The following is a 26897-nucleotide window of genomic DNA, read 5'->3' on the forward strand; positions in this document are numbered from 1 at the left end:
CACTGCTGTAGTACATGATTATTACTGAATCAGAGGAGGAATAATGTACATATGTTTCTATGGTTACAGTTAATTATTGAATTTGCAAATGTGCATACTCTTTAATAGTAAAGATTCATAACAAGGAAAATCTCCTTTTGATTTCATCACATTAGAGTTTTTTCAACAATGAAACCGGATCAGAAACCTTTGTGTGCTCCTACATTTTAATGTCAAGTTAACATTTAAAGTATTAGTCAATCAATCGCTTCACAGATCACTGATCCTGTTCATCAGTTTTCAAGGAAAAAAACTAAACATGAATTATTTCCAGTTTCTCTGTGGGGAGAAATATGCTTCTGTGGTTTGTTTTATGGACGAGTGCACTAAAAATGTTTGGGTTTGGATTGTCGGGTCATAAAAACTATAAATTTCAAGACATCACCTTGAGTTTTAAGAAACCTTGGCAGTTTACCCTGTTTTTTTTATATTTTACACACGAAACAGTAAATCTGGAAAGCAGTCAGTAGATTCATTACTAATATGACATAACAAGGTCACACTGACCTCCATGGTTAAAAAGTGCTTCCTTAATGAGACTAACGAACACGTTTCTATTCCCATTCATGTTGTTCCACACATACTATCAATGATTAAATGAGACATTTGTATAAGCAAACATGGCTGCAGCTGTATTATCCCAATAGTAAAAAGTTAATGAAGATCAAACACAATACTAAATATACTGCAAACATGGTATCTGCAACTTTAATGGCTTTTTAAGACGTTTTTAAGACCTCAAGGAAATAATACCATTGCTGAGACATATTAATAATAGCGCTAAAGCAGGATTTTTACTGTTGTAGTGGGTTGAATGGAGCTCATTTTAAAGTTATTTATATAGGACTGAAACTAATGATTAGTTTAATTATAGTTCCAACTGTTGATTATTTTCTAACTTTAATTAATAAGGTGATTGGTAGGTTTATGTAAAATAATGGTAATAATAATAAATAACAAACTGAACAAATATAACTATGCTCATTCATTCTGTTGCAGCTCAAAACTAATGTAATGGCTTCACTCCTACATTAGATATTTTTATACCTTGAATAATAAAAACCTAAATTTAAAGGATCCGCAGGGACCTTTTGTATGTCACTGCTGCAGACATACAAGCATTATGATTTGGCGCTTCCTAGTGAAGAACTCAGATACTGCATGCTGATGGATTAAAAGCTCCACAAACATCTTCTAATCAAAAAGCATATAAGGAAACAAATTTCCAAGCGATTAAAGCATCTATTTGTTTAAACAGTTTAAGAGATGCTGGGTTATGACTGAGAAAAGCCAGACGACCCTGTGTGTGTGTGTGTGTAGCGCAGGGTTGTCGTCAGCTTGAGCTCGGAGACGCCTGTTTACTTAAGTTACTATTTTCATAAAACAAACAGCGCTGTCACAAGAGAATGCGCTGGCTGTTCTCTGTATCGGTAAAGTAAACACTTTGATCATATTTGGATCTTTTTAAAAAAGCAACATGAAAAAAAAAAATTTATAACTTTTATGGACCATATGTGTGGGAACGCCATCCAACTAGTCAATTTCCAAAAGGCTCATTAGAGCTTTCTGGCATGTCTGACAAAGAGATTTGAGGCAATAATTACAGCCAGGCTTCAAACTTATCAGACAGTTCACAACCTCCAACTAACTCTGCTGTGATGAGTGACACAAAACACTCCCTTCAGAGCCTGGATCCTTTAATAAATACCCAAAAACAGACTCACGTTACTGGTATTTTATTCTTTTTTTGCAAAACAAAATACGTAATAAAAGAATCAGGGGTATTCTGGGGGATTTATACGAGTATGTGACACTTAACAAAAAACAAAAAAACAGCTTTCTTACAATGGGAAACATGGTGATTAGCTACATAATAAATACATTTTTTAAACACTATACAAGGATGGTGTGTTACTGGAGGAGAGCCTCGTCAGGCCCCGAGTAACATGCAGGGGTTTTTTTTTTTTTGAGAGGGGGGGGGAATGTTTCGAGCAATACACACAGTACAGACTGAAACATGACCGAAAAAAAGGCATACAAAGTTCATAAAGTCCAGAAATGTTGTGTTTTTCTACATGTATCCTCTCTCTCTGTGGTGTGTGTGTGTGTGTGTGTGTGTGTGTGTGTGTCCAGGTCGGCAGTCGTCTTTGTTAGGTTGAATAATCCTGCAGAAAGAAGAAGAAGAAAATGATTAAGAAACAGTCACCAAAGTATTTTTTTAATGAATTAAATGTGAAAAGAACTCAACTTACAGCTCTTGGTTTTTTGTTAACCTTCATGTCAAACCTGCAACAAAAATTAAAGTGAGAATTAGATTTTAACGGATTGTAAAAGTTCATTCTGAGAGGAAAGCAGCAGCGTCACTACTAAACCATGAGGAAGCCTAAAAAAACAAACAAGAAAAACAAGCCTGTAACAAGAACGCTAATTGACCAGGTGTCTGTTCTTGTTTGTGCACAAAACTGAAGCCAACCCAAAATCTGACAAGACCAGCAATGTAAGTTATTGCTGGAATTGGCGAGGCACACTCGAAAATGAATCTGGGATCAGAAAGATATGACGTCATTGCCCAGAAACAAGCAACAACAACAACAACAACAACCAAAAATCTAATGGAGTTTAGAGTGATGGATGCTGATAATGCATTCAAAAACTTAAAAAGGATGAAGTGTTGGACATGCAGTATGACTGAATAACTAGCAGGCTTCAACTCAAAACTCTAGGACGACAGAAGCGAGGCAGAGTGCAGGAGGAAACTGTGGAAGACGTTAAAAGAAAAAAAAGAAAAAAAGGATGGAGTTTACAGGCAAGCAGGACGTAAACACCACAGGAAGCAGGAAGTAAAATTCAGACTTACTCAAAGTCATAATCAAACATGGCAGAAGGGCTGGAGAGGGGGGCGGCAGTAGAGAGAGGGAGGGGGTGGGGTTGGGGGGGGGGGGGAAGAGAGCAGCAGCTGTTAGTTCACCAACCTGAGTCTAAAGCCCTAACGTCTATATAACGCTGCAGTCCCGACTTTACAAAGTGAGAGAACCGCTTCGTGGCAGTGGGTTTTTAGGTGGAGCGCCTGCTGTGTTAATAAGTGGTTAGGACAGTAAAGCATGAGTCAGGAAATACAGTTTGACAATAAATAGGAGGGTAATACTGTGACTTTATATAAAAGATCTTAATAATAAATAACAATTCTTCTTTAACCCGTCTGGTCACTCAATTCTTTTTTAAAATGCACTAAAACGGCCCCTTATATTAAATAAAGTTTTAGTAATAAACAATGCCTTTACATGCACTTCAGCATCAGTGGTTCCTCATATAATGTCTGGATGCACCAAGATATAAGAAACGGGAACTAATAAGAAAGAAAAACTGATTTATTTTTACACAAAATAGAGCAGTTTTCTTGTGAAAATCGGAAATTCCTCAAAGCAAAACGAGGAAATATGCTTCTCCAAAGACTTTTGTAAATGTCTCAAAACTGCAGACCTGCACCTAAAACAAGTTGGTTGGTTGGTTCAGTACGTTTGCATTTGTGCAGCTCAGAAAAGTATAATTCAAGTTTGGGGGGGGGGGCACTGCATTTATATTGAGTTTGTAACCTGAAACGACGGGTCACACACACACCAGTACACAGCGTTTCATTTTAAATTTCAAACAAGTGTGAAATCATAGTCATATCGTATATCGAGATACTATAATTTGTCCATATTGTGCAGCCCCGTTGGGATCCACGATCCACCGACTTAAGTAAGCAGTTTAAGGCGTCAGATGCTCCGAGGGAAATGCCTGTCGGATGGTCAAACCTGTTCCCCAGACAGTTTTTTTTACTTTCTGAAACTCAACAATTGCACTCATGTCATGCTTTGACTGGTCAGCTGTAAGAGAGTAGGCAGGATTTCGACCTCTCTTTTCTTCCTTCATTGTATACATCTCATCCCTCTTCACAACGGATGTTGTCTTAACCCCCGAGTGTGGTGCCTCGACACTCCCCGAATTGACTGTTGGCTTTCTGCAGTATTTTTTTTTCCACGATTAAAAACAAATCGTGTTGATGAGATATTCTGTGATTGGAAATGGGGGATTAAGGAACTTTCTCACTAGATTACTCCTGGGGGAAAATCATTTTTGGGCATGTAAACATGTAACCAGGTCATTTACAAACTGCGATACGTGCTCATATTCAACGTAATGTAGTTGTAGGTCAGACTAAAACTAACATGTAGCTTTGATAAGTCTTTGCTGCAGAACTCACCATTTGTACAATTCAGACACATTCACACAGTCAATAATGTGCCTGAATATGAATCAGAGGGCATAATCCTGCATTGCTAATACATTTACAGTGAGCAATAGTTCCACAGAAACTTTGACGAATGACCTATTGCAGGTCATTGTGGATTTTACAGTAACCAGGTTACCACAGCAGAGTGCATGTAAACACATCGCAGTGAAGCCTGCTTTATCGCATATAAGCAAACTCATTCATTGGAACCTATTAGGCTGCTGTTCATGAAACACTGCAGAGGGGAATAAAATCAGCAGAGATTAAACAGCAACAGTTGGCGCTCCTTTCATGACTTTTTACCTGTGTCTGTTTTTATTCTTTCTCTTCTTGTGGCTTCCGTGATGGCTACCAGATGAGGAGGAGGAGGCAGCCTTTTGGGGCTTTAGGTCCTGCAGCGTCGAGTCCACGTCCTCCGTGTCCTCCTGGCTGGGCTCGTTTTCTTGGTTTTGGAGATCGGGCGATGCGTCGCTTTCTGTGCCGCTGCCTGCCTCACCTGACGAGGTTCAAAACACGGCAGAAAGTCAGTATGATGTTTTCAAATACAGAAGATGTTCCCAATGCTGCTCACTTTAGAAAACGGTTGATATAAAAATGACTCACGTTTTTCATTCATGTGATCTGGTATCCCGCCGAGTGCACATACCGCCTGCCGATCAAAAGAAAGAGAGGGTTAAACGAGCAGCTCTTTTCTTGTTATGCAGAAAATGAATAACTGAGATACTGCGTGAAATATCTGAGCAGGAGAAGGACCTACTGCAACTGACGTGACCGACGACTTGCTGAATAAACGCTCTGCTTCCTTAAATTTCCTGTTTCTTCTATCAGTCTTACTGTTGGAGTTCCTGTTAGGATTACAAACCAGACAAACAACATTGAAGTATTACTTTGCTTTCAATATGCTAAATAAAACTTCAGAGCCAAGGATTGATGTGTCTTAATGTATTCTTATACTTACTTTTGGTTGGTGAGGTATCGGTCCCATCCTCTGATGATGTTGCCATACATCTGAGTGTCTTCTAAGTAGCTGCCCTCAAATGCATATATTTGTCTTTCCAGGTTCACCAGCGTCTCCTAGAGGAAATCAAATGGAATTAATGTTGCATGTTTGTGTTGCTAAATATTTATAATATCTAGTTGTTTTTATATAGTTTAGCATCACAACAAATATCAGTCAAACTCTGAGAAGCATCTTAAGAGTAACTTTGCAGCAGCTTTGGCTCACCGGGATATGTGAGACGTTATCACAGCTAAATTCTTACATGCAATGACAATATTATGTAACAGACTAAGTGCTCCACATAGATGCACGTTTGTCAAGGCTTTTGATTTGATTTTGGGGTGATGTCAGTGATGCAATGACAGCGTTTGCTTAGGCAGGAGCTGGATGGATATAAGACACCGGAGAAGGCAAAACAGTCCAACTTAGCGACAATAATCAGATTTAATTTGCCAAGTAACATTCAAATTCAATTTGGTCAACTGTTGAACCCCCCCCCCCCTATATATTACGGTCCAACCGATACTGGCCAATGCTGATACCGATACTAAGAAGTAAAACACTTTTTTATTGTATTTTATGTGCAATGACAATGAAGTATCTATCTATCTATAACAGTGTAAGAAACAGAATTAAAGAGAGTTGAATAAAAGTATGAATACCAGTTTGGATATAAATATAAAAGTGTGAATAAACTGTGCGTGGTTATTAAGAGTATATGCATTTTAAAAATCTGTATAAATGTACACTATGCAGGGCAGAGAAACATTATGAAGAAGTCAGGCTGCAAACTGATGTATACACAATAAAGCCACAGCGCCGAAATATCGCGAGATCTTAGCTACCATTACGCCGGGCGCCTGCTAACATGTAGCTGTTAGCGGGCTATGTTTTACAGCCCAAAAATGCAGCAATAACAACAATTCGTGTGATCAAATACAATGTATTCACAAAGCTAGCAACACATGCGTTTTATACAGTACACCAGAACCCAATATATTGCGTTAAATAGACAACAAATATAGCAAGTAATGTTAGTAGAGGCCTAAGCTATAGGTTAGCGGCGCGCACACTGTGAATAAAACGTGAACGCGATTCTATGCAAGATAAGAAACAAACCTAACCATAACGCATTATAAATGAATATATATATATGCACAACGTTAACTTACAGCAAGCTCTTGTTTCCTCTTCACCAGCTCAGCGAGCTCCCGGCGGGTGTCCGGGATCTGTGGTGGAGTCGCTTTCGCATGCATCGCCATGATGGATCGGGCTATCTGTGGAGGGAGACACAACAGTGGCGGGTTTGGTTTTAAAAAATGCAGCGGAGCAGCGCGCTCGTTTGTCACCAGCAGATGGCGCCACAGGACGCGCTCTATTTTTACGTCGCCATAGAAACCAGCATAGCAACCCGCACATAGCAACCTGCCAGGAGTTTTATACAGTTCATGCTCCAGATTTATTTTTCCTGCGCTTTTCCCCCCACCTGAACTATGGGCAACATGTACCGAGGACTTATTAAAAGTGAGTCTACATATTGTAATAACTAACTTTCATTTCTGTGGGGTTGCAGCACAAAAATAGTCTTTTTTTCTATCGAGTGTTTCCCCTTCTATTGACTAACATAGACTTTCAGAGGCCTTTGTTTGCCCTTAATGAGGGTCATAGGCCTAGTACTTGTGATTACTTTTCTTATTTTCTAACAAATGTTTTCAGCTGTTTGGGTAAGTGTAAATGGGGTAAGTGTACCCATTAAGAACCAAAATCTAGTTTTTAAGGGACACTGACATGATTTATAAGGGAGATCATTTCTTATAGCCTAAAGTAAAGTTAGTTCATGAAGATTTTGGAATATAAAATAAAGATATTTTAAGAAAAAAGTCAAAAGTCTGGCATAAATGTGACACCATTTGACCCATGTGTGTTTCATGATTTCTTTACAAAATATAAAAAATATTGATTTTCAAAGAATTTAAAACATCAATTTATGTATTCAGTAACATATTTTAAAAATTAGGAAAAAAACCTTCCTGAGCAAAATCTTAAAGGTCTGACTTCAGATGTAACCTCCATTGTAATCATCAATATTTTCATAAATAACTGTCATTTAATTACACATTTTTTCTCAATAGCTCTAACAGATTACAGTTACATTTATTTTGTAATTAAATTATGTAATGCCATTACATGTTAGTAGTTACTCCCCAACACTGTAGATATTACAATTCCTATTATGTTTTTATGTTATGTGTGCATATATTGTTGATATTTCCTTGTCCTTTATCATTGCCTTTCATTGTTGTTATTCTTTTCTTGCAGTACTGATAAGATAAGATAAGATAAGATGTATCTTTACAGATCCCTTTTGGGAGAAATTCAAATTGACACAGCGGTACAGTGGAATAAAGTGATCAAATAAAATAAATAAACTAAATATATGTGACAAATATACGACATTCTTCTTATATATATTTTTTTTCTTCTAGAAAAGAAGATCCCTGATGGCAGTGTTTCATCTTCAATACCAACAAAATACCAAACAGTGGTGATACAAAATCAAGAAAAGAAAGGGTTTTCATCTCAAGCTAAGAGGTTCCCATCACAAGTCAGCCTGGTAGGGAATCTGACTTTCTCATCTCATCCTAATACAACAAGTTATAAACATCTTTAAATAAAAGTTATGCAACATAACCATGAAGTGTATTTGTTTCAGAATGAAAACCCAGGACCAGGCAGCTATGTTTGTATGTCCAGCACTGAGATTAAAAATCCTTCTTTTTCAAGGAAAGGCACCACAGGCTTCGTTGGATCCAAGGTCAGATCCTCTGGGTTATTTTCACTTTATTCAGCAATGGTGAAAAAAAGTACATTTACTGAAGTGCTGCACGATTTCATCCTACTTTACACTTATACTCCACTATATATCAGGAAATATTGTACTAGTTACTCAACTACAGTTATTTAACAACATTAGTTACTAGTTACTTTGGAGATTAACATTTACCATTCAAATGTATTGTTATATATAAAACTTCCCAACAGTATATAAAAATATTATTTCTGTTATATAACTTTATTAAAGCTGTAATGATTAGTCAATTAATCAATTAGAAAATCAAAAGAAATTCATCTGCAACTGTTTTGATAATAGTTTTAGTGTTTCTTTTAAGCAAAAATACCAAAAATGAGATAATTTCAGGTTCTTGAATTTGATGATTTAAACTGAACATCTTTCGCTTTTGGACCTGATTACTTTTGAAATGTATAATTATAAAATTTCACTACAAAACAAAAACAATGAATCAATTAATTGGAAAAAGTAATTAGTAGATGAATCAGTATTGAAAATAATTGTTAGTTTTATTCATATTAGTGTAGTCACTTTTACTTACTATAATAAATAATAACTTTTAAAGCAGGACTTACCTGCAGCAGTGAATACGTTTGTATTCCCCAGAATCGATAAAATCCCCAAATGTCCGCAAAAATATAGAAGACATGTAGTTGGTGTCTTGAATGAAAGCCATGGTGTGACACTAAGCTTATATTTCAATGACAGGTTTTGAACTGAGATGTTTCAGCACAGGGGGCATTAAAATGTTTTGTCATATAATCCTCTTGGCCAGACTGCCAGAGCTTCCAGTTTCCCCCAGAGAGGAATACCAGGACCAAATGCATACAACTTGCCGAGCTGCTTCATGAACAAATATGACTTTAACACCGGAGTCTCCAGAGTGTTCAGAACACCTGTGGCTGTTCAGCCGGATGGTCTGAAGAACAACACTCCAGCTCCAAATCAATATGATGTATGTATGTATGTGAAATATCCTAACGTCAGCCATCAGTGTGTCTTGTAGTTTATGTGTAACTACTTTTTTCCTCTTTCTGTGCAGGTCAGTTGTGACGGTAAAGAGAGAAACTTCTCGATGGCTGGTACATCATCCTTCCTGTCAAAAACTGGGCGCGACGTCTTGTGCTTAAACCATATGCCATCACCATGTAATTATCTCTATATCTCAGGTTATTCATAATCTCATGTTATATATTTCTTTTACTGTTTCCCTTTTGTCTTATTAACAATTTCATCTCTTTTTCTCTTTGCTACCAACATCATAAATTTGCTAAAGGCCATTATGAAGTGAACAGCAACTTACTCCACAGTGGCTCCAAGGCAATCCTGTCCCCCTTCAAATCAAAAACCAAGAGAATCCCCCCTCCAAAGGACAACCGTGTGCCAGGTCCAGGAGCCTACACTCTGCATCAGCCCCCTACACCTGTGAAGAAAACCATCCTGCCGTGAGTAAACCCACAATATTCACCGGCCTTGAATGTGTGTTCCTCTTATTTTTTTGTCAGTAATCCAAAAATTGTGCATCCTGGCAACTGTGCTTCAAGGAAGAGAAGTTATCTGGCAATATCAGCACCTCCTCTGATAGTTCCTAAGGACCCTCCTCTGCCAGGACCTGGACAGTATGACCTAGGGCTTTATGATGGTCTGTTCAAGCATCCCATGCCTACTGCTGCGTTTGCATCCAAAACTGAAAGGATGCCCCAAGACCCACGGGCCAGTTTGAGGCCTGGCCCAGGTAATGAAATGCAAGATAAATAATTTAAATAAATCTGTTTTTTTTTTGTTTTGTTTTTTTGGGGGGGGGGGGTCAAGTGGCCTCCATCACTTGGTGTTTTTTTTATGTGAGTAGACCTCATTAATACCATAGATAGACGATTAATACACGCACCTATTGTCACCCACTTTGTCGTCGGTCACATGTGCTCATTGGCTTTGGAGACATGTGCTGCCTCATCCTAAGCACTGATTGGCTGGTGTGTGTGGTGTCGTATGAAACAGTCACGTGTCCCACAGATGCACGCAGGAGTCAGGAAATGACGTAAACGGACCGTATATGGTTTGTTATGTGTGTTATTACGTTACGTGTTGGACTAAATACACGGACATATCGAGGAAAGTATTCCGGTTTTATGGAAACGGATTTCATATTTCACAAGAATGGATACTTGGCGAGCTGTACAGAAAGTCCTGAGTCATAAGATGATCGTTGTGGATAAAAGGAAGACTTTGAAGGTATGTAGGCATTATAGCTTTTCTTACTTTAGCTCAGGGGCTAGCCGAGCTAACCGCTAATACTATTACGGCTGTGAGCAACCATATAAGTCGTGAGTGGTCTTGAATGAATCAGGACAATCTACGCTTTCCAACGATGTACGGCATGAATATATATGTTTAAAGGTTGGTGTTTAAAACATTCAGAAGAACTTGTGGCTACCTCCCAACTTCCGGTCCGTCCCGGAGGCGGAACAGCGTGTTTTACGTGTCTGCAGTTCCGATCCTTCATGTTGGCTGAAACAGACAAGTCACCCTCAAACATGCTGAAAACCAGATTGAAGTTTGGCCTGCAGTTAGTCTTCCCTAATGTTTTTATGTGGCTTTGAGGATGTTCCTCACGGTGCTGGTGACAAACTATGAGGGGGAGCGCTCATTTTCTCATTTGGGGAGAATCAAAAATGAGCCTGAAGTCCTTTTATCATTACGGGAAATAGAGTCTGAACCTGTCAGAGACCTGGACTTTAGAGATGTTGTGGAGGAGTTTGCTAGGAGAAAGGTCATTGCATAAGGGAACTACTCCAATGTGTGTGTGTGTGTGTGTTGTTAATGTGCATTGTGTTTTTTTTTTTGACTCTGAAAACATTTGTTGTTGATGATGTTTGATATTGTGGAGATTCTAAAAACAGGTCGTTTGCTATTCTTTGAAGTGTTTCTGCATATCTGAGTGTAGACTGTTTTGATAATACACACACACACACACACACACATTCACTGCATGTGCTGAGAGTCTGGTGTTGAATTTATCAGTCAGTGTGAATCCTGTGCAAGTACAGGAGTTTCCAACAACTACTACATCCACACTTGTGCACTAGTAAACTAGTTGTCTGTTGTATTGGTGTGTGTGTGTGTGTGTGTGTGTGTGTGTGTGTGTGTGTATTTAACCATTTCCATATAAATGGGATAAAGATGTGGTTTTCAAGCAGAAATTTACATTGAACATGTTTCTTTTAATCTTTGCACTTTCATCAAACTGTACTGTCCTCCGTCCGTCAGTCTTCTGCTGCTTATACGGGGTCGGGTTGTAGTTCTGCTTGAATTTCCTCTCAAAATGCATCAGATTGATGATTTCAAGCCCTAACCTCCCTAGAGGGGTCGTATCCTTCTCACCTTTTTCACCCATGACCCGTTTTCATGTCTGAAAATAGCTTTATCTTGCAGTTTACAGAGCATTTTATTTGATGTTATGCATTGTTATTAGTCGGCGTTCTTCTTATTTTATAAATAACTAGACAAGTACACATGAAAACCTTTCACCTCCGTAGAACACAATGGGCCTGATTTACTAAGATCCCAAATAGTGGGTACTAAATTGCGTGCACAGTGCAATAGATTGCGCATTTCGTTTGCATGCGTTTTGTGGGTGATCTACTAAGAATAACTGCATAAATGAAAACAGGTGCAACAGGATGCAGACAGCAATATTTAAATGAGGGTTTTGCGTGTCTGAATGGAGTTTGGACGAGCAGAAAGCTGCAAAATGAAATGTGATCAGATTCTAGTGGAAGAAGTTAACAAATATGTTGTTATTAGTTAAAAAAAAACTAATATTGCCAGAAAAACCGACATATGGGAGAAGAAATATTCCACTCCAAAATATTAACACTTGAGGAAAAAATCGGTCCTGTGCGTATTCTGTCATTGTGCCTCCGTCTCCTCCTCTCCACAGTAACAGCAGTCATCTATGCGCAGTGCTCAGCCGGTTAATACCTGCCCTTCAAAGCTATTATTTATAGACGCAGTTACCGTCAGAAAAATTACCTTCAGGTTTGGTAAATCACAATGCGTGTGCTAAATAACATATTTGCATTTTCTTCTCCCTGTATTTTGCACACGGGGGTTGAAACGGCCCATATTGCATATTCATTATGGCAAACGTACTAAATGGACAGTGTGTATTATCTTGCACAGTTGAAAGATGCAAACCTTAGTGCGCAGCGTTAGTAGATCAGCTTGCACATTTTCTGCGGGTGATGTCAAGTTGCACACGTTTTTACACTCGCAGACCTTTAGTAAATCAGGCCCAATGAATACTAAACATCAGGTTTTGGTTTAAGTCCCAAATAAAAAATAAAAAAACTAATCAAGAATCCTTTTATAGATTTCATGCACAACTGCAAAAGACTCAGAGATACTGACTTCTGTAGGGGCCTTTCTGTCGTGTAACATAATTTTCAAACACTAGTTTGCCCAGTGTAGTAACATGCAGATTTTTTTACAGCTTTAAATACCTATATTGGGTGGCAGATTAGGGATGCTTTAAATGATGCGTTCCTGCTCTGGGAGCTGTTGTAATTTAATGTGGGAAATATAGGAAATTGCTGACTTAAGTATATGTAAATTAGGCTGCATAAGAAAAAGTAGGCACATATTAAACTTTAATGACACGAGTGCAGTGCCTGTTCAAAGTGGCCTTTTCAGATTGCTTGGCCGTGGGCCACTACTTCAATCCTAGGAGAATTAATAGAGTTGATGTGAGGTGTGAATGAGTAGATACACCAATGACATGAAAGAAACTAACTAACATTATATTATACACATAAATAATAAGCACTCTTACAGTAGAAAAATGTTCTTTTCTTATTACAAGTAGCCTAAAATAATGGCTGCATTTAAGAATAAAATAATGTGCATCCTGAAATAAAGTGGATCGGTCATATGGGGATTGTAGATCGTTCTTCTCTCTGACTTGTGTCCGACCTCATCTGTTCTCTCCCTGACATGCTGGAGTCAATCAGCAAAGCCCTGAAGCTCCATTGTGCCCCTTCTCATTACTGATTTATTAATATTAAGCATATTGCATGTTAAAATTGCACCAAATTTGACACTGCACTTCCTTTGGTCCCCTGCAATACCCCCACCAAAAGGTCAATCAGACCTCAAGAGATCAAGAGATGCATGAAGAACACACATACAGAAATATTGTTTTTTTGAGTAGAGAGATGTCATCATAAAATAGCTTCTTGATTTAAGACTGGACTTTTTTCTTTAACCCGTCCCGAGTAAGTGAAGCTTATATGCAAACCAATCTCTGTCAATCTACTCATCAATATTTCAGTTCCTTACAAGCAAAATTAGCCATTATGTCTATCGGAGAAACATATGTGCAAGGTTGTGTTCCTCTCTTCTAACATCGACAAGAAGCTAGAAAGTGTTACTGTTCTAAGTAGCTACCTATGTTACTGGTTAGTTGGTTAAATAATTCACATTCTAGGTTTGACCCTTGACCCCTGTAAGGTCAGTAAGGTTAATGAGGTTTGACTGGTGTAAAAGTTGACTAACGGTTTGTTTTTGCACTGTATCAAATTTCACGTGTGTTATTTATTGTTGATGGTGTTTCTCTTAGTGACACCACAAACCTCACAGATCTCACTGATTAGTTGGATTACTCTTCTGTCATGAGCTATTACATTTTAAACCTTTGGATATGTGATAACTGCTTTTCTTTAAGGTAAACCTAAGTTGTTTGCATCAGTTCCAGCTGCCAATATAGTCCTCCTGACCACTCTAACAAACACAATACACAATACAAAGACAGGAAGATTGCGCAGGAATAAAACAAAGGAAAAAAAAGTCATAAATGTTTAATACAAATATTCTCATCGAGTATTGTGATAAAGTCAATGTGTAATGTGTTAGTTTTTAAGTGACATTGAGAAGCAAATGTATGAAGTACAATACAAAAGACAATTCAATGGATCAAGTTTTCCCTTAATCAAAACTGACCCCATTTATATAGAGAATGCCCTTAATCTAATTTAATGTAATCTAATTTAGAGGATTTTAACCAGAGCTTGGCATGTCTCATTGAACATTTATCTCTGTCTCTTATCGCCTGGAGCAAAAGAGAGGAGTAGCTTCTCTGCAAATGCAAATGGTAGCTGGCACAAGTTCACCTTGATTTTAGATCAAATTATAAATGATGCAGATATTATAATCTCCAGGTACAGGTAGAAGATGTATATGTCTATAAATCCTAACTATTGCACATTTTTATATCATTTCAACTCATTGTATGACTTTGTAAAGTGACATTAATGTGATGATGTTCATGTAAAGCATTAAGATTAACCTTCTCTTACTCTTTTGCAGGTTTCTATAGTCCACAGATTCTGTCAAAGCAGTCCTTCTTTTACAACGACTCCAGAGTCTGGATTCCTGTGTGAAGCTTTCGAAGAAACCTGCACTGCAAATATGGAAATATATACAGTATGTTGCACAATTAAACTGTGATTATCTGAAAAATGCTTCAATGCAAAGCCTGTGTCTGTGTTAAAATGTACACGGGTATGACCTTTATTTTATTTTTTTTGATTATTAAAATTGACTTTTTGCAACTACTTCTGTGTCAAGTAAGTAGGTTTATAGAGATGGAAACTTGTTGAAGTATTTTGGAACAATAAAAGTGACGTAAGGTGATGCCAACACTTGAAAAGCCAAAGTTTTTTATCCAGGTGCTCTTATCAGAAGATGATATGGCATTAAGTGTTGCTGCTGTAGTCACAACAGCTGCCGGTCCAGTCAGTGGTACGCCACAGTAACAGCTGAGAGCTTGAGATGACACCGCGGTGCCAACTGCTAGAGGGCAGAGCATAGGGGTGGAGTGTGACTGTGTATGTGAGCAATGTGACTGACTGGGCATGAGGCAGGGATGGCGCTTAACCAGAAAGACAAATGGACACATCAGTCACTCCCTTCATCAGATGGCATACTGGTGAAACTGTGACAATGAGACTTTTCTGACTCCATTTCTTTATTGTTTAACCCTTAAATATTGTCTGGGTCAAATTTAAACTGTTTTGACATTTGATAGCTGTAAAAACACCACAGATAGAATAGAATAGATCTTTATTATCATTGTAAGTATACAATGAAACTCCTTTTGAGCAGTCCAATGCAGCATAAAAAATAAAATAAGATATAAATATACACATAGCATACATGCATGAGCCAAGCCCATACCCCTATACACATTCATACCCATAAAACTTAAAAATATGGTCTTAAATATAAATAAGTGGCAATGAGACACGACAGTATTCACAGTTCATTATTGCAGAGTTCATTATTCCACTTGTCTTTTACCTTGAAATTTGATGACTTTTCCTAAAGTAGCCCAAAATGCACAAAAATCTAAATATTTTAAAATGTTATACTTATTGTATATGTGCTACAAATCTTTGTCCATTGAGCCTGTTCTTGGTAAAATTTGACCCATATCTATTGTCGCGGCTTTTTGTTAAATGAGTAGTTAATAGTTTTAATAAGATAGTTTATATAGCAGATTTCTTTTTATGATGTAGCAGTGAAGACTGATCCATTGGTTATACAATAAACCCCACAGTCTCATAAAGTTCATCATGTCTTATGTAGATGGACGTTATTTGACCAAAAATGAGACTCTCTGCTTTCTGAAACATTAATTAAGGTTTAATCACCCAATTATTGATCAGTCAGATCGACTATTGATGCTTTCTAAATAGATCGGTGGTGCAAAACATTTTTCACACAAGATAAGAATGACTGATTAAAAGAAAAATGGTATTCTCATGCTCTTCTCCATCTGCAGAGACAAAGAAGGATGCACTCCAGTTTAAACAGCAGCGTCATCTGCTCACAAGGAAATCAGTTGGCGATTTTTTTCCAGCTTTGCTCTCGATAACTGCACCAACTGCAGACATGCTTGACTCCCACTATGCGGCAGCTGTAGTTATATTCAGACTCTGACTTCAGCAGTGTGCTCTCCAAATATGTGTACTCGCCCCTGTAAAACCAAACCATTGTGTACTTGGGAGGGGGTTTTTACAATAAGGGGAACATTTTATAACTTCAAAATGTGCTCTCCCTCCGGTTAAACGTCCATTAGGAGGGTCCAGAGAAATGTTTTAAAGTGTAACTGCAGGCTGTTTGTTGGAGTCCTCTTGGATTGGAGTCTTTTTGTGGTGCTTTTGTGGTAGTGAGTGTAGGAGGGGCAATTACTGTAACTGCGTGCCTCTGTGGGTTTATGGGAGGCCCTCTGATCCTCACCATGGCTCAGTCAGGTGAAGGCGAGTATGGACACGCACTTCCTCAAAGAAAGTCCCACCAACAAAAGATCTTTGCTGTAGAAACAGATCAAAGCTGGAAACCTTCTTTAATATCGGAACATGATGGTATGACTAAATAACATTAGAAAAACATGGAAAGCTTTTGAGGTTTTCTTGTCCTGTTCTCCAGCATATTTTTGTTTCTAGTGGTGCGGAAATGTTGGTCTTTGGTCCACTCTGAAACATCTCAACCACTGTTGGATTGATTGACATGAGATTGGATGCAGATATTCGCTATCCCCAGAGGATTAAACCTAATGACCTTGAACTTTCCTCTAGTGCCACCATGAGGTTGACATTTGTGTTTTTTATTCAAATATCTCAACAATTATTGGATGGACTGCCATGACATTTTGGACAGACATGTATTCCCTCCTTAGTATTAATTGCTGTATGTCTGATTGTGATTAGGGTCTGGCACTGACTCATTGTGATATGCCGATGGACATCACATGATCAAGTCCAACAACTGCAAGACATTTGGTAATCCCTTAACTTTTCATCTGGCACAATTGACAAGTGTAGTATTGTCTTTGGACATACGTTGAAGCTGTCTATTATCCCTATTTTGGTATTTTTTATGCACTTGTGTACTTGTTTCTTTACTTAAAACAAAAGAAAAAAAATTATACTAAGTCAGCTACTTGACCATATCTCTTTTTAGTCAACTGTCTTCTAATGCTTGATTGTCTTGCTTCAAATCGTCTGCAAAATGACAAAATGTAAACATCTACAGATTCAGATAGTTGCAGTGGATGAAAAGATTCAACCTGATGAGGACTCTAAGTTTTAACTGTCTGAATATCATCACCAGTGCAACAAAGACTCCCTTCACTGATTCAAGATAAATTAGGTAATTTGTTTATTCCTTGTTTGTTCCTTGAAATTCTTTCAAAATACACCCTCGCCCCTGCCATCTGCAACTCATGACCTGCAGGAGCAACATTTTCTAGGAAAACAACTCCAGTTTACAGTGTGATCAGTGTCATCGGGCACCTCTCAAACCGTTTGGTCTGTTGTTTTGTGATGGAAATAGATTGCTAATGAAGATAGTCAATGGAAGACATGGAGACACAGCAACAAACACTGTCATATTTATATAGAAGTCTAGTCTACATACTGTATGTGTGATGAAAGGAGATTAACATGATAACAACAAGGTTTATCAAGCACTGCCTTCCGTTCCCCTAACTCTCTATTGCATTTCCTGCCTTAGCATTTTCAAATGCCATTACTGCGTCAACAAATCATTTTTTAACAGACACCAGACTCAACTTGCTCCCTCGCAGGCACCAGCAGCTCAGATCAAACTCCATTAGCCCAGATGGAGCTGCTTCTCTTCCCCTTTCATGTGTCACAGGGCAGCCAGTAGATTGATTAGCATTGTTTCTGCTTGACAGACTATCTTCATCCACCATGTACAAAGGAAATACTTGACTATCTTCTTAGTATTTCTAAACAATATTTAAGGATAGTTTTTGAGAAAGCTAAGCTGCTACTACAGTGGATCTAAGTTGTGAAATTAGAGTTTCATTGGATACATATACAGGTTAGGATAAGAAAAAGTAAATAAATGAAAAGGTGGATCAACCACAGAGAATTATCCAGATGTCGAGAAGTCTCTAGCATCAGCCGCAGCTCAAGTGTTTTCAATCCTCAAGTCTATAACGTCCTTAGTGTTCACCAAGCTAAGTGGGTCATGCATTTTTTATCATTCTCTCGTAACTCTTTTATACATTTGGCCCTTTAGCATTAGCACAGTTCAAACATCATGTTATATTATATATCCTGCTGCCTGGTTACTCTTAAGAGCCTTCATTTTTTTAATGGTGGATCATTTTATGCATTTTCTGTCATCCTTTACTACAGATCCTGCAGATTGAAGGGGGAAAATGATGATAACACAGATGACCTCATCTATAATTAATCAGAATTTTTTATTCAAATCACCAAAAAGGCATAGTGGGTGTGATTCTGGTCAGACTATTTATAAAATGCCTCTTTTAAAAAATGAATGAAACTCCTTTCTAGCTCTGCAGAGGCCACTTCTGGTTCTTGCATCCTCATCTGTGAGAGGGGAAACATACCTCAATATTTTGCACAACAATCACGGACACATAAATATTTTAACATTATCCAAAATGATCCAATGCTTGCAATATTTTCACATTATTATACTGGCTACTCTTCATCATATTTGCCTAATACAGCAGTGTTAAGTGCAGCCATGTTTCCATCTGCATTTGTTTATCCTATTGCTGCTACTCATTTCATCAGATAAAACGGGACAGCAGATTTCCTCCTTGAAAGATTGACCTCCGCTGCATCTTGCAGTGGAAGGAAGGTCATATTAATTGTTAATCAGCTTGTCATCACCAATACTCTTTACAGCATACTGGCAGATAACGCCAGTCACTTTTTGTTCAGCTGGAAAGATGATTCAGGCATACATTATGCAACATTTTGTGCAAAACATTATATTCCTGCAGTATAACTACTAGGATGTTTTGTCTGTTCATTGGTCTGAAGGTATTTGAAGGTTATTTTGTGATTATGTTTAATGTATCTATTGATATTAATGTGGGAGTTCTGTTTTCCTGTGGTCATTCAGGCATATGAATCCTCCTATAAATACTATTATATGTATTTTTCTCAATATATAGTTCAGTATAGTAGATCTGTTAAGTAAATCATGTCTTTCACCGCTACTAACAGATACTTAAGAGGTAATTATGCTGTAATTACACAGACAGACCTTTCAAAAACGCTGGTATGACAACTCACCTCCTTCTGGGTAGCAGGGCTAGTTACAGCTGCTGGAAATCATCTGATGGGTCAAACCATTTACGGAGTTCAATAAACAGGTAATTTATTTGTCCCGGTACGACATCTAAAATCAGTCAAAGAGGACAACTATTAAATAAAATGTGCTGTTTTATATTTTCAGGACGTGTTACGTGGACTTTAGGCCATGTAGTCAATGGAGAAGTGAGTTTATTTCCATTTTCCAAACAGATGGTACAGTCCGGTTGTCCGGCATGCGGTTTTTTCGCTGTGCTCGGCGGCGTCAAGTTCGCTCCCGAGACGGAGGAAACCACCGGAAATGACGGAATGTCGCCATCAAAATAAAATGACTAAATATTGTTTTAGCTCAAATTGTTTACAGTTTTATATATGCATTATTGGGTAAAAATATCAACTATTTTCTTAACACAAAATAACTGCCAGTGAACCAATCTCTGAAGTAGCCAGCACATTTCAAAGATCTGTCACAATAATATTTCAAGCACTTCTATTACTATTACTACTACTACTACTACTACTACTTATAAAACACAACAATAAAATACACTGTCCTGTATGAATAAGGCCACAGCCGAGGAGCCCTGGCAATAAACACTTGACGCCCTTTAGCCTTTAAGTATGAGGTGGTAATTCATTCAATTTAATCTTAACTTTAATATTATGTTTCATATCCTGTGTTGTGAAAAATTAGCAAACTCTGGTACAGTACATCAAATTGCAGCATTCATATTTAACAATGTATGTGGTCTCTTACAAAAACAAAACTGTTTGTTCTGTCTGCTACTAAATTAAGGATGTTGCGTTTATTCATTCAATATTGCCCCTCATACAGCTCTTTTTGGGGGGTTATTACCTAAAATGGCAAAAAAAAAAAACTTGTGACAGTGTAAAAGTTCATCTCTTGACTTGGGAAACAACAGTCTCACATATATAGTGACAAAAACACACAACTCTAAACTCAAAGTCCACCTACAAACCGAAGCTTTCAACCACATCTCATTGATAGATGGCGTTTGCTCAGTTGTCACGGAGACGACAAGAGCTGTCTCTACAGCAACAGATCAAATTTAATCTAATGAGGAGAAATCGCAAGATGCAATTAAAAGCTAAGAGAAAGCAAAGTGGACACATGCACTCATTCATTTCAGTTTTGTCCCAAATAGATTGAATTTTTATTTTTATTTTGAAAATTCTAACCGGATGTGCTTGACGCATGTTCTGCAGCTTGCTTCTGCTCCTTATGGTTGGTGGCACTGGAGCTTTTTTATTCTCACACTGTAGATTTTCCACTAAAGGCACTGTACACCCACAGGATCTGTGCTTTCTAACAAGACACTGACGGCTGTTTATTTTAATTTAACACATTAATCCTTCCCCACACAGTTTTCAGTCGGATACTTCTTCATATCCACATTATTTTTCTTTACACTTTTTTTTCCTCTATTGCGGGTTGGATTTACAAAGGGCGTGTTTGGGCGATCTGTACCGGGAGTTTCATCTCCTGTACTTTGGCGACTCTGAGGAATGACAGCAACTGGAAAAGCACTACGATCCGCCTGAATGGAAACAATGGATTATAAAGACCTTGGACATAATTTGGAGCAGAAGCTGACTCTAACAGATACAAGTGAGTATACAAGCCAGTTTAGAAATGGGTCATGAACAATGTTGCATTAAAATTGAGATGGGAGTAGGGTGGTGGTTTCTGATTATGAAGCAGATTATTTCCCCCATTTCATCCTTTTATTTGTATGTAATAATAATAATATAGGGTGTGTATGAGTGAGCTGGGAAATGCTTGGAAATTTTTTACATTCAACAGCTGCAGATCAGATTTCTCCACCCATATCTCAAGACAGGATGTTCGTCCATCCTGGCAGCCCCCTTGTAATTCCTCCACAGCAAAGTGAGGGGCTGTCTGCATCTCTACAACCAGCTGAGATCCTGGAAACGCTGCACTGAGCTATGGTCTTCATTTTCAAACACGTCACTGGTGCACAAGGTTAAAAAAAAATGGTCCTGGCATACACCCATCAGATCTAAGGCAGGAGCTCTCTGCAAAAAAAAAAAAAAAAACCCATCCACTTAAACTACAATGTAAACAGATTCCTGCAGGAAAAGTGTTCATTCATGTCTTTCTGGTGCAGGGCCGAGTGTCTTGCTCAATGACACTTCAGCAGCGCAGATACTGGCTTCACCATCTGCATCTCCAGCTGATGGTTTCAGTTTCAGCCCCTCTTGACGTGGCCCAGATATGGCCTAGTTTCAGTGAAATGATTGTAGTGATACCCCAGTCATTCTGGAGGGAGAGAGAAGCTTCATACAGCACACCTCCATTTCTCCCTCCCCTGACCTGTGTGTGTTGGTAGAAGGTGACTTTCTGCTCGGTGGCGTTCCCTGCCCCCCACCCTCCTCCTCTCCTCCTCTCTGTTTGATGTGGGGAGCATTGGATGGAGGGAGAAATGTCTGCAGCAGCTTTTTTATCACCGCAAAGCCAGGCTTGTCGATGCATGTGTGGGTGTCTTAACGTTGGAGGAGGTGGAAGAAGCACGAGCAGTGTAGAGCTGCAACAATTAATCAACGGAAGATTAACTAGTTTGATAACCGATTAATCATTTTCAGCCATTTTTTCTCTTGTCCCACTTTATTAAATGTGAATATTTCCTAGTTTCATTAGTCTTATATATGATAGTGAACTGAATACCATTGGGTTATGGACTGTTTTGGACAATTAAGATTTCACCTTGGGCTTTTGGGAAACAGTGATGGCCATTTTTTAACCATTTCCTGACAGTTTGTAGATTAATTAATCAATTTATTAAGAAAATAATAGACGGATCAACAAATCATGAAGATGGTCGTTAGCTGCAGCCCTACAGCAGTGTGTTAAAGAGGAGAGAGAGAGGACTTTAAAAGGTGTTTTGGTGCCACGACATTCAGCATAATCATTTCATCTTTGTGTTGATTCTTATATGTAGGTGTCATTTTGGGAAATATTGTTAGTGGAAAAGCGCACATTGGCCTCAAATGAATTCGCCCATCAATATGTGACGTAAAATGAAAAACAAAGCATGTTTTGGTTCCAGGCCCTCTACCGAGAGCTGCGGAGCTGAGCAGCATGGAGCATTATCAGGAATGCTAGACGCTGAAAAAGGCAGGGGCGTTAGATAAACAGAAACATTCTTTCTCTCTGAGTCCTTTCTGAGAGCTTCTTTCTTGTAAAATTAAAAAAAAAGAAAAGAGACAAAAGAAAAGTCAGCCAGGGTTTGTTTGTTTGGGTTTTTTTAAGGCCTGGTGTGGTTGCAGAGCTGCTAGAAAGGATCATAATCCCATATCAAAGTGATTACTTCAGGTCTGAGGTTGGCAGACCTTTGATATAGTCCTAATGCATGGGGACCATCTAAATCCCTAACACACACACACACACACACACACACACACACACACTCGTACCCCTCCTGACCTCTTCTCTCCTATCATCCCCCATACCTCCATGAAACCAGTCAACCACTAGCATTATGCCACTTAATCGGAGTCTGTTTCCTGTCTCTTACTGTTTCAGGGTTGATGCTACAGAGCAGAAAAATAACAGAGCTTTCTTTGAGGAAAAACAGCTACCAGTTTCCTTTATTACTTAAAGGATTGGTTCTCAGTTTTCCAAGGCTGTCTTAAAACAACAGTCAGGTGCCCAAACAAACATTGAAACATGTTTTTTCTTGCCATAATAATTCCTCCTGTTCATGCTGGCCATTAGGAGGTTCCTTCACAATGCATTTACAATCTAAGTGATGGAGGCCAAAATCCACAGCCATCTAAATGAGTCAAATCATGTTCATCTTATTCCGTGTTACAGTCATTTTAGTGCCAAGGTCACTACTATTTGTTATGATACTTCTACCACAGCTCAACATGGAAACACAAGGAGGGAATTTCTATGCTTAAAAGACTATAAATGTGGCAGATATCCACTTGATATGACTACCTCAGACTGCTGAAGCCTCGTATACGCTTCAGATAAGCTTCTAAATCCATTAAAAACACATTTAATGGGGGTTATTTTAATAGCCAGTATGAACAGGAGGAATGATTATAGCAAAGAAAACCTCTTTCAGTGTTCGTTCGGGCACCTGCCTGTTGTTTTTAAGACAAACTTGAAAAATTGTGAATTGTAAAGTGCTGGAGTCAAACCTCTCCAAGACATGACATGTTCAAAGACTGTGTTTGCGGTTCACAATAGGAGCGGCACCAGCTTCCTTTCGTTAAGACAGTTTTTGTGTGATACAGACAAACATTCACACAAAAAAATGACTGTAAATGTTTCCGAAAGGAGTTTAAACTGTTCAAATTACAACCTCTCCTCTAATCTATCAGGTGATATCTGCAGTGCCACCGTACTGTCTTCTGCAGCCTTGTTGCCCTGCAGACACAGTCTCAGTTTACAGAAAAACCCTCCTCTGTGGAAGTAATCATGAGACGTGGACTCTCTTTGGCCCTGCGAGCTTCCCAGTCATGCTGACGTTATGTTCTTGGCACACGTTCAACATCACAGCCAGCCTGGAAATGTAGATTTTGGCCTAGAAACCTTCCTCCACTGGCTCATTAGTCATCCTCAAGAAATTCAGGGGAATAACCTTGGATTTGGCTTTTCAGCCTGTAAATAGAGCTGATTTACATACTGTTAGGGCTGCAATTAACACTTATTTGTGATTATTAAAAAATAAATAAATCTGAAAATTGTAAAAATGCCTGGTATAATTTCCCAGAACCTAATGTGGCATTTTGACCATAAGTCCAAGAATCTATATTGTATCTAAAAAGTATCCATTTTAAAATGATATACCGACAGCAGCAAATACTCACATTTTAAGAAGCCTGAACCAGTGAATTTTTGGCTTATTTTTAGCTTTTCCAAATCCAAAAATACAAGAGCAGAAGTGTAAGAAATGGATTAAACTGAGTTTATCTGCTGTAATGCAAGCTGCAGCCGTTAGCGTGTCCAGCTAACTGGCTTACTACCTACAATAACCTGGATTTTGTGGAGTTAGAGTTTCTGTTAAAAAACATCCACTTTGTTGAATGAGGAGTTCTGGGTGCTACTATATCAGAGCTGCTGTTTACTGGGTTTGAAGAAGTTTACAAGCTAGCAACCCAAGCCAAACTTTTTATCTGACATAGTGTCATGCTAGCTTAGCACATTGGTTAGTTTATACCTGCAAGTGTTTTCTCTTTAAATGTTAAAATCAGTCCTTGTTTGAACTTCTGTCTTATGACTATGTAAGTTAGATGTCACATTATGTTCATCAGATATAAATCTTACATCTTTTCTAAACATATAAGGGCTAACTAAGTCTACGTTGGCGATGACGCTAACTTTTTTCCATGGTACATTCAGTTTTAGCCTCATCTTGTATGTAGACATTAAAAAGTGAGCTAAAGACAGGGTTTTTAACTAACTCATGGAGCTAACGTTAGTTTATTTAACTATTAAAACCTGTTAGTAACAGTCATTTCAGGCGGCAAAGTGACTGTCGCTTGCTTAAAATGAGAAACCTGCCTTTTCTGTCTGTCTGAAATCAAGGACCTATTACCTGTTACCAATTACTATGAATTTAAAGTGGTAAATCTGTTATCTAAACACTGTAAACAGCACATGTGTACGAGAAAGGAAATCTTGACAGGCGTAGCAACAGTAACTAAGGGGGTTGGATAATTAAATTTGACAATAGTTGTGATTAATCTTCTCTTGATCCACTAAGCGATTAATCATCTAATTGTTACAGCTCTACTTACATGTATATCACAAAGATCACACGCAGGATTTGTCTTAATCCTAATCTAATCTAAATATTTAATACTGTCAGAATAAGAATGGGAAAAAAAACAACTCAACTCAAAATGAGAGAAACCAAAAGACAAAGCTCCTCTCATCTCCTGCAGTCAGACAAGGCTCAAGTTCTCACAGCTCTGCCAACTGTGTCTCATTTGCGGCCTGGGGGCTCGAATGCTTGTACATGCGGGTGGGTGGGAGGAGGGGATTGGGTGTGGAGGGGATCGGCTAGAGCATAGAGCGACTCTGGGAAACTGGACGGGGAGTCGGGGTTGAGGCGTGTTATGGTGTGAGGGGAGGATAGAAGAAGAAAGGAGGGGACGGAGCAGAGCCGGAGCACTTTTCTTTCCTTTCCTCTCCTCTCCCCACGCTCCACGTCAGCGAGCACTGTGACCAGATGCTATAAATCACAGCCATGACGCCAACCGCTCACACAGGGAAAGAGAGGAAACGCTCCATTCTTCTGCTGCATATGCAGAAGAAGCAGAGGGACGCATCTTCCTGAGAGCTTATGCGCAGATTAGTCATGTTTCCCTTCGTATCCGGCATTCAAAAAAAGGGAGAATTCATGAATGTGACATTGATATTATTAATCCTGTTTGCAGCATAATCCTGTTTGGAAATGGTGTGATGCAGAGTTTAGTCATGAAAAAGACCCGTCACATTACATTTTATAGAGTAGAGCTATTGTCGCAAAAACCTACTCTTCTCTGTACATCTGTGCCTATTTTTGTGCTAATGTGGGGGAAGTCGTAAGAGAAATTACAGGCAGACAAAGTGAAAATCCTCTCTGATTCAACAATATGTGCACATTTTGCCCCGTACTTCCCAAATCTGAGCATTGGTAGGTACTCTTGTTAAGACTATAGATGCCTATGCTTGAAAACTACTAATCTGTACCATTGTCTCTCCCTCTTTTTATTCCTTTTTATCCTGCTGCTGCTGCCACTGCCAGAAAAACTTGACACAGTATTTCATTATTGTGCACCAAGCTGAAAAGGTTTATATTTGTAATAGTAAAATCCTCCATGACTCAGCACAGTTCCAGGTCTACATTCATATTCTGGGGGTCTACTAGAAAACTTTTGCATTATTATACTGTTTCAAACTCCTTATTTATCTTATACTGTCCCTTTATGCAGCTCCTCAGTTCAGCCTCTGTCTGAAACAGGCCGTTTTAGCTCCTGTCTCTTTAAGGCCCCCCTTCCGATGAGCCCACTCTGTTCTGATTGGCCAGCTCCCTCAAGTGTCGCTTTTTTTTCATTCTTTACTCGAAATAGACAGTCGTTAAATATATTTGTAAATGTTTGAGCCAGAATCCGATTTGAAATATGCGACTGGACAATGCAAACAACCCACCGAACAACCATAGCAACAAAGGTTACAGAACAGATGTGAACAATCTGACATCATCAAGAGGAGGAAGTAGAGGAAACTTTGTAAACAGAGCTTTCAGAGCAGGCCTGGCTTTTGACTTTCAAGGTGCATTTTTTACATCTGACATCCAACATTTTAACAGTATAAAAATAACATAAAATGACAAAAATCATCAAATGCCCCCTTTAACACGACTTGATGACTCATGACTTCATCGAACCCTAACCCTAACCCTTGAATTACTTCATACTCTCCTCAACCTCAAAGATTTAAACTTCTGTGTTAAAAACTGTTCGATGAATGAAAAAATATCTGACAGCAGTCAATCAGGAGATAAATATGTGCGGTTTTGGACTTTAATGAGG

At 38.5% G+C, this 26897-nt stretch overlaps 3 protein-coding genes across 3 annotated transcripts in view; 2 read left to right on the forward strand and 1 right to left on the reverse strand.

Annotated features, from left to right (window-relative positions):
• Nucleotides 1-1773: 1773 nt before the first annotated feature.
• meaf6 (MYST/Esa1-associated factor 6) lies at nt 1774-6577 on the reverse strand. The gene is made up of 7 exons (XM_053333914.1): nt 6488-6577; nt 5274-5389; nt 5073-5160; nt 4919-4964; nt 4619-4811; nt 2292-2325; nt 1774-2204 (listed from the first exon to the last, which is right to left on the reverse strand). The coding sequence occupies exons 1-7, from the start codon at nt 6575-6577 to the stop codon at nt 2190-2192; spliced, it is 582 nt and encodes a 193-aa protein (XP_053189889.1). The 3' UTR covers nt 1774-2189.
• Nucleotides 6578-6808: 231 nt separating this feature from the next.
• stpg1 (sperm-tail PG-rich repeat containing 1) lies at nt 6809-14603 on the forward strand. The gene is made up of 8 exons (XM_053333906.1): nt 6809-6839; nt 7802-7929; nt 8029-8130; nt 8942-9121; nt 9209-9314; nt 9443-9611; nt 9711-9901; nt 14530-14603. The coding sequence occupies exons 1-8, from the start codon at nt 6809-6811 to the stop codon at nt 14601-14603; spliced, it is 981 nt and encodes a 326-aa protein (XP_053189881.1).
• Nucleotides 14604-20622: 6019 nt separating this feature from the next.
• Nucleotides 20623-26897, forward strand: part of LOC128373725 (MAP7 domain-containing protein 1-like) — a 42115-nt gene continuing 35840 nt past the window's right edge. Inside the window, exon 1 of the mRNA XM_053333885.1 lies at nt 20623-20955. Within this exon, the coding sequence (XP_053189860.1) occupies nt 20889-20955 (67 nt within the window). The 5' untranslated portion in view covers nt 20623-20888. The remainder of the gene's footprint in view (nt 20956-26897) is intronic.

Source organism: Scomber japonicus, chromosome 15 (genome assembly GCF_027409825.1).
Source record: "Scomber japonicus isolate fScoJap1 chromosome 15, fScoJap1.pri, whole genome shotgun sequence".
Classification (NCBI taxonomy): domain Eukaryota; kingdom Metazoa; phylum Chordata; class Actinopteri; order Scombriformes; family Scombridae; genus Scomber; species Scomber japonicus.

Excerpts from the sequence above, each read along its gene's own strand:
- meaf6 (XM_053333914.1), bottom strand. The coding sequence starts at position 6,577 with ATGGCGATGCATGCGAAAGCGACTCCACCACAGATCCCGGACACCCGC. Across the intron at positions 5,161-5,273 it reads CGATACCTCACCAACCAAAA|GAACTCCAACAGTAAGACTG; the intron begins GTAAGTATAAGA and ends TAATCCTAACAG. Across the intron at positions 4,965-5,072 it reads CGTCGGTCACGTCAGTTGCA|GCGGTATGTGCACTCGGCGG; the intron begins GTAGGTCCTTCT and ends TTTGATCGGCAG.
- stpg1 (XM_053333906.1), top strand. The coding sequence starts at position 6,809 with ATGGGCAACATGTACCGAGGACTTATTAAAA. Across the intron at positions 6,840-7,801 it reads GTACCGAGGACTTATTAAAA|AAAAGAAGATCCCTGATGGC; the intron begins GTGAGTCTACAT and ends TTTTTCTTCTAG. Across the intron at positions 9,902-14,529 it reads CAGTTTGAGGCCTGGCCCAG|GTTTCTATAGTCCACAGATT; the intron begins GTAATGAAATGC and ends ACTCTTTTGCAG.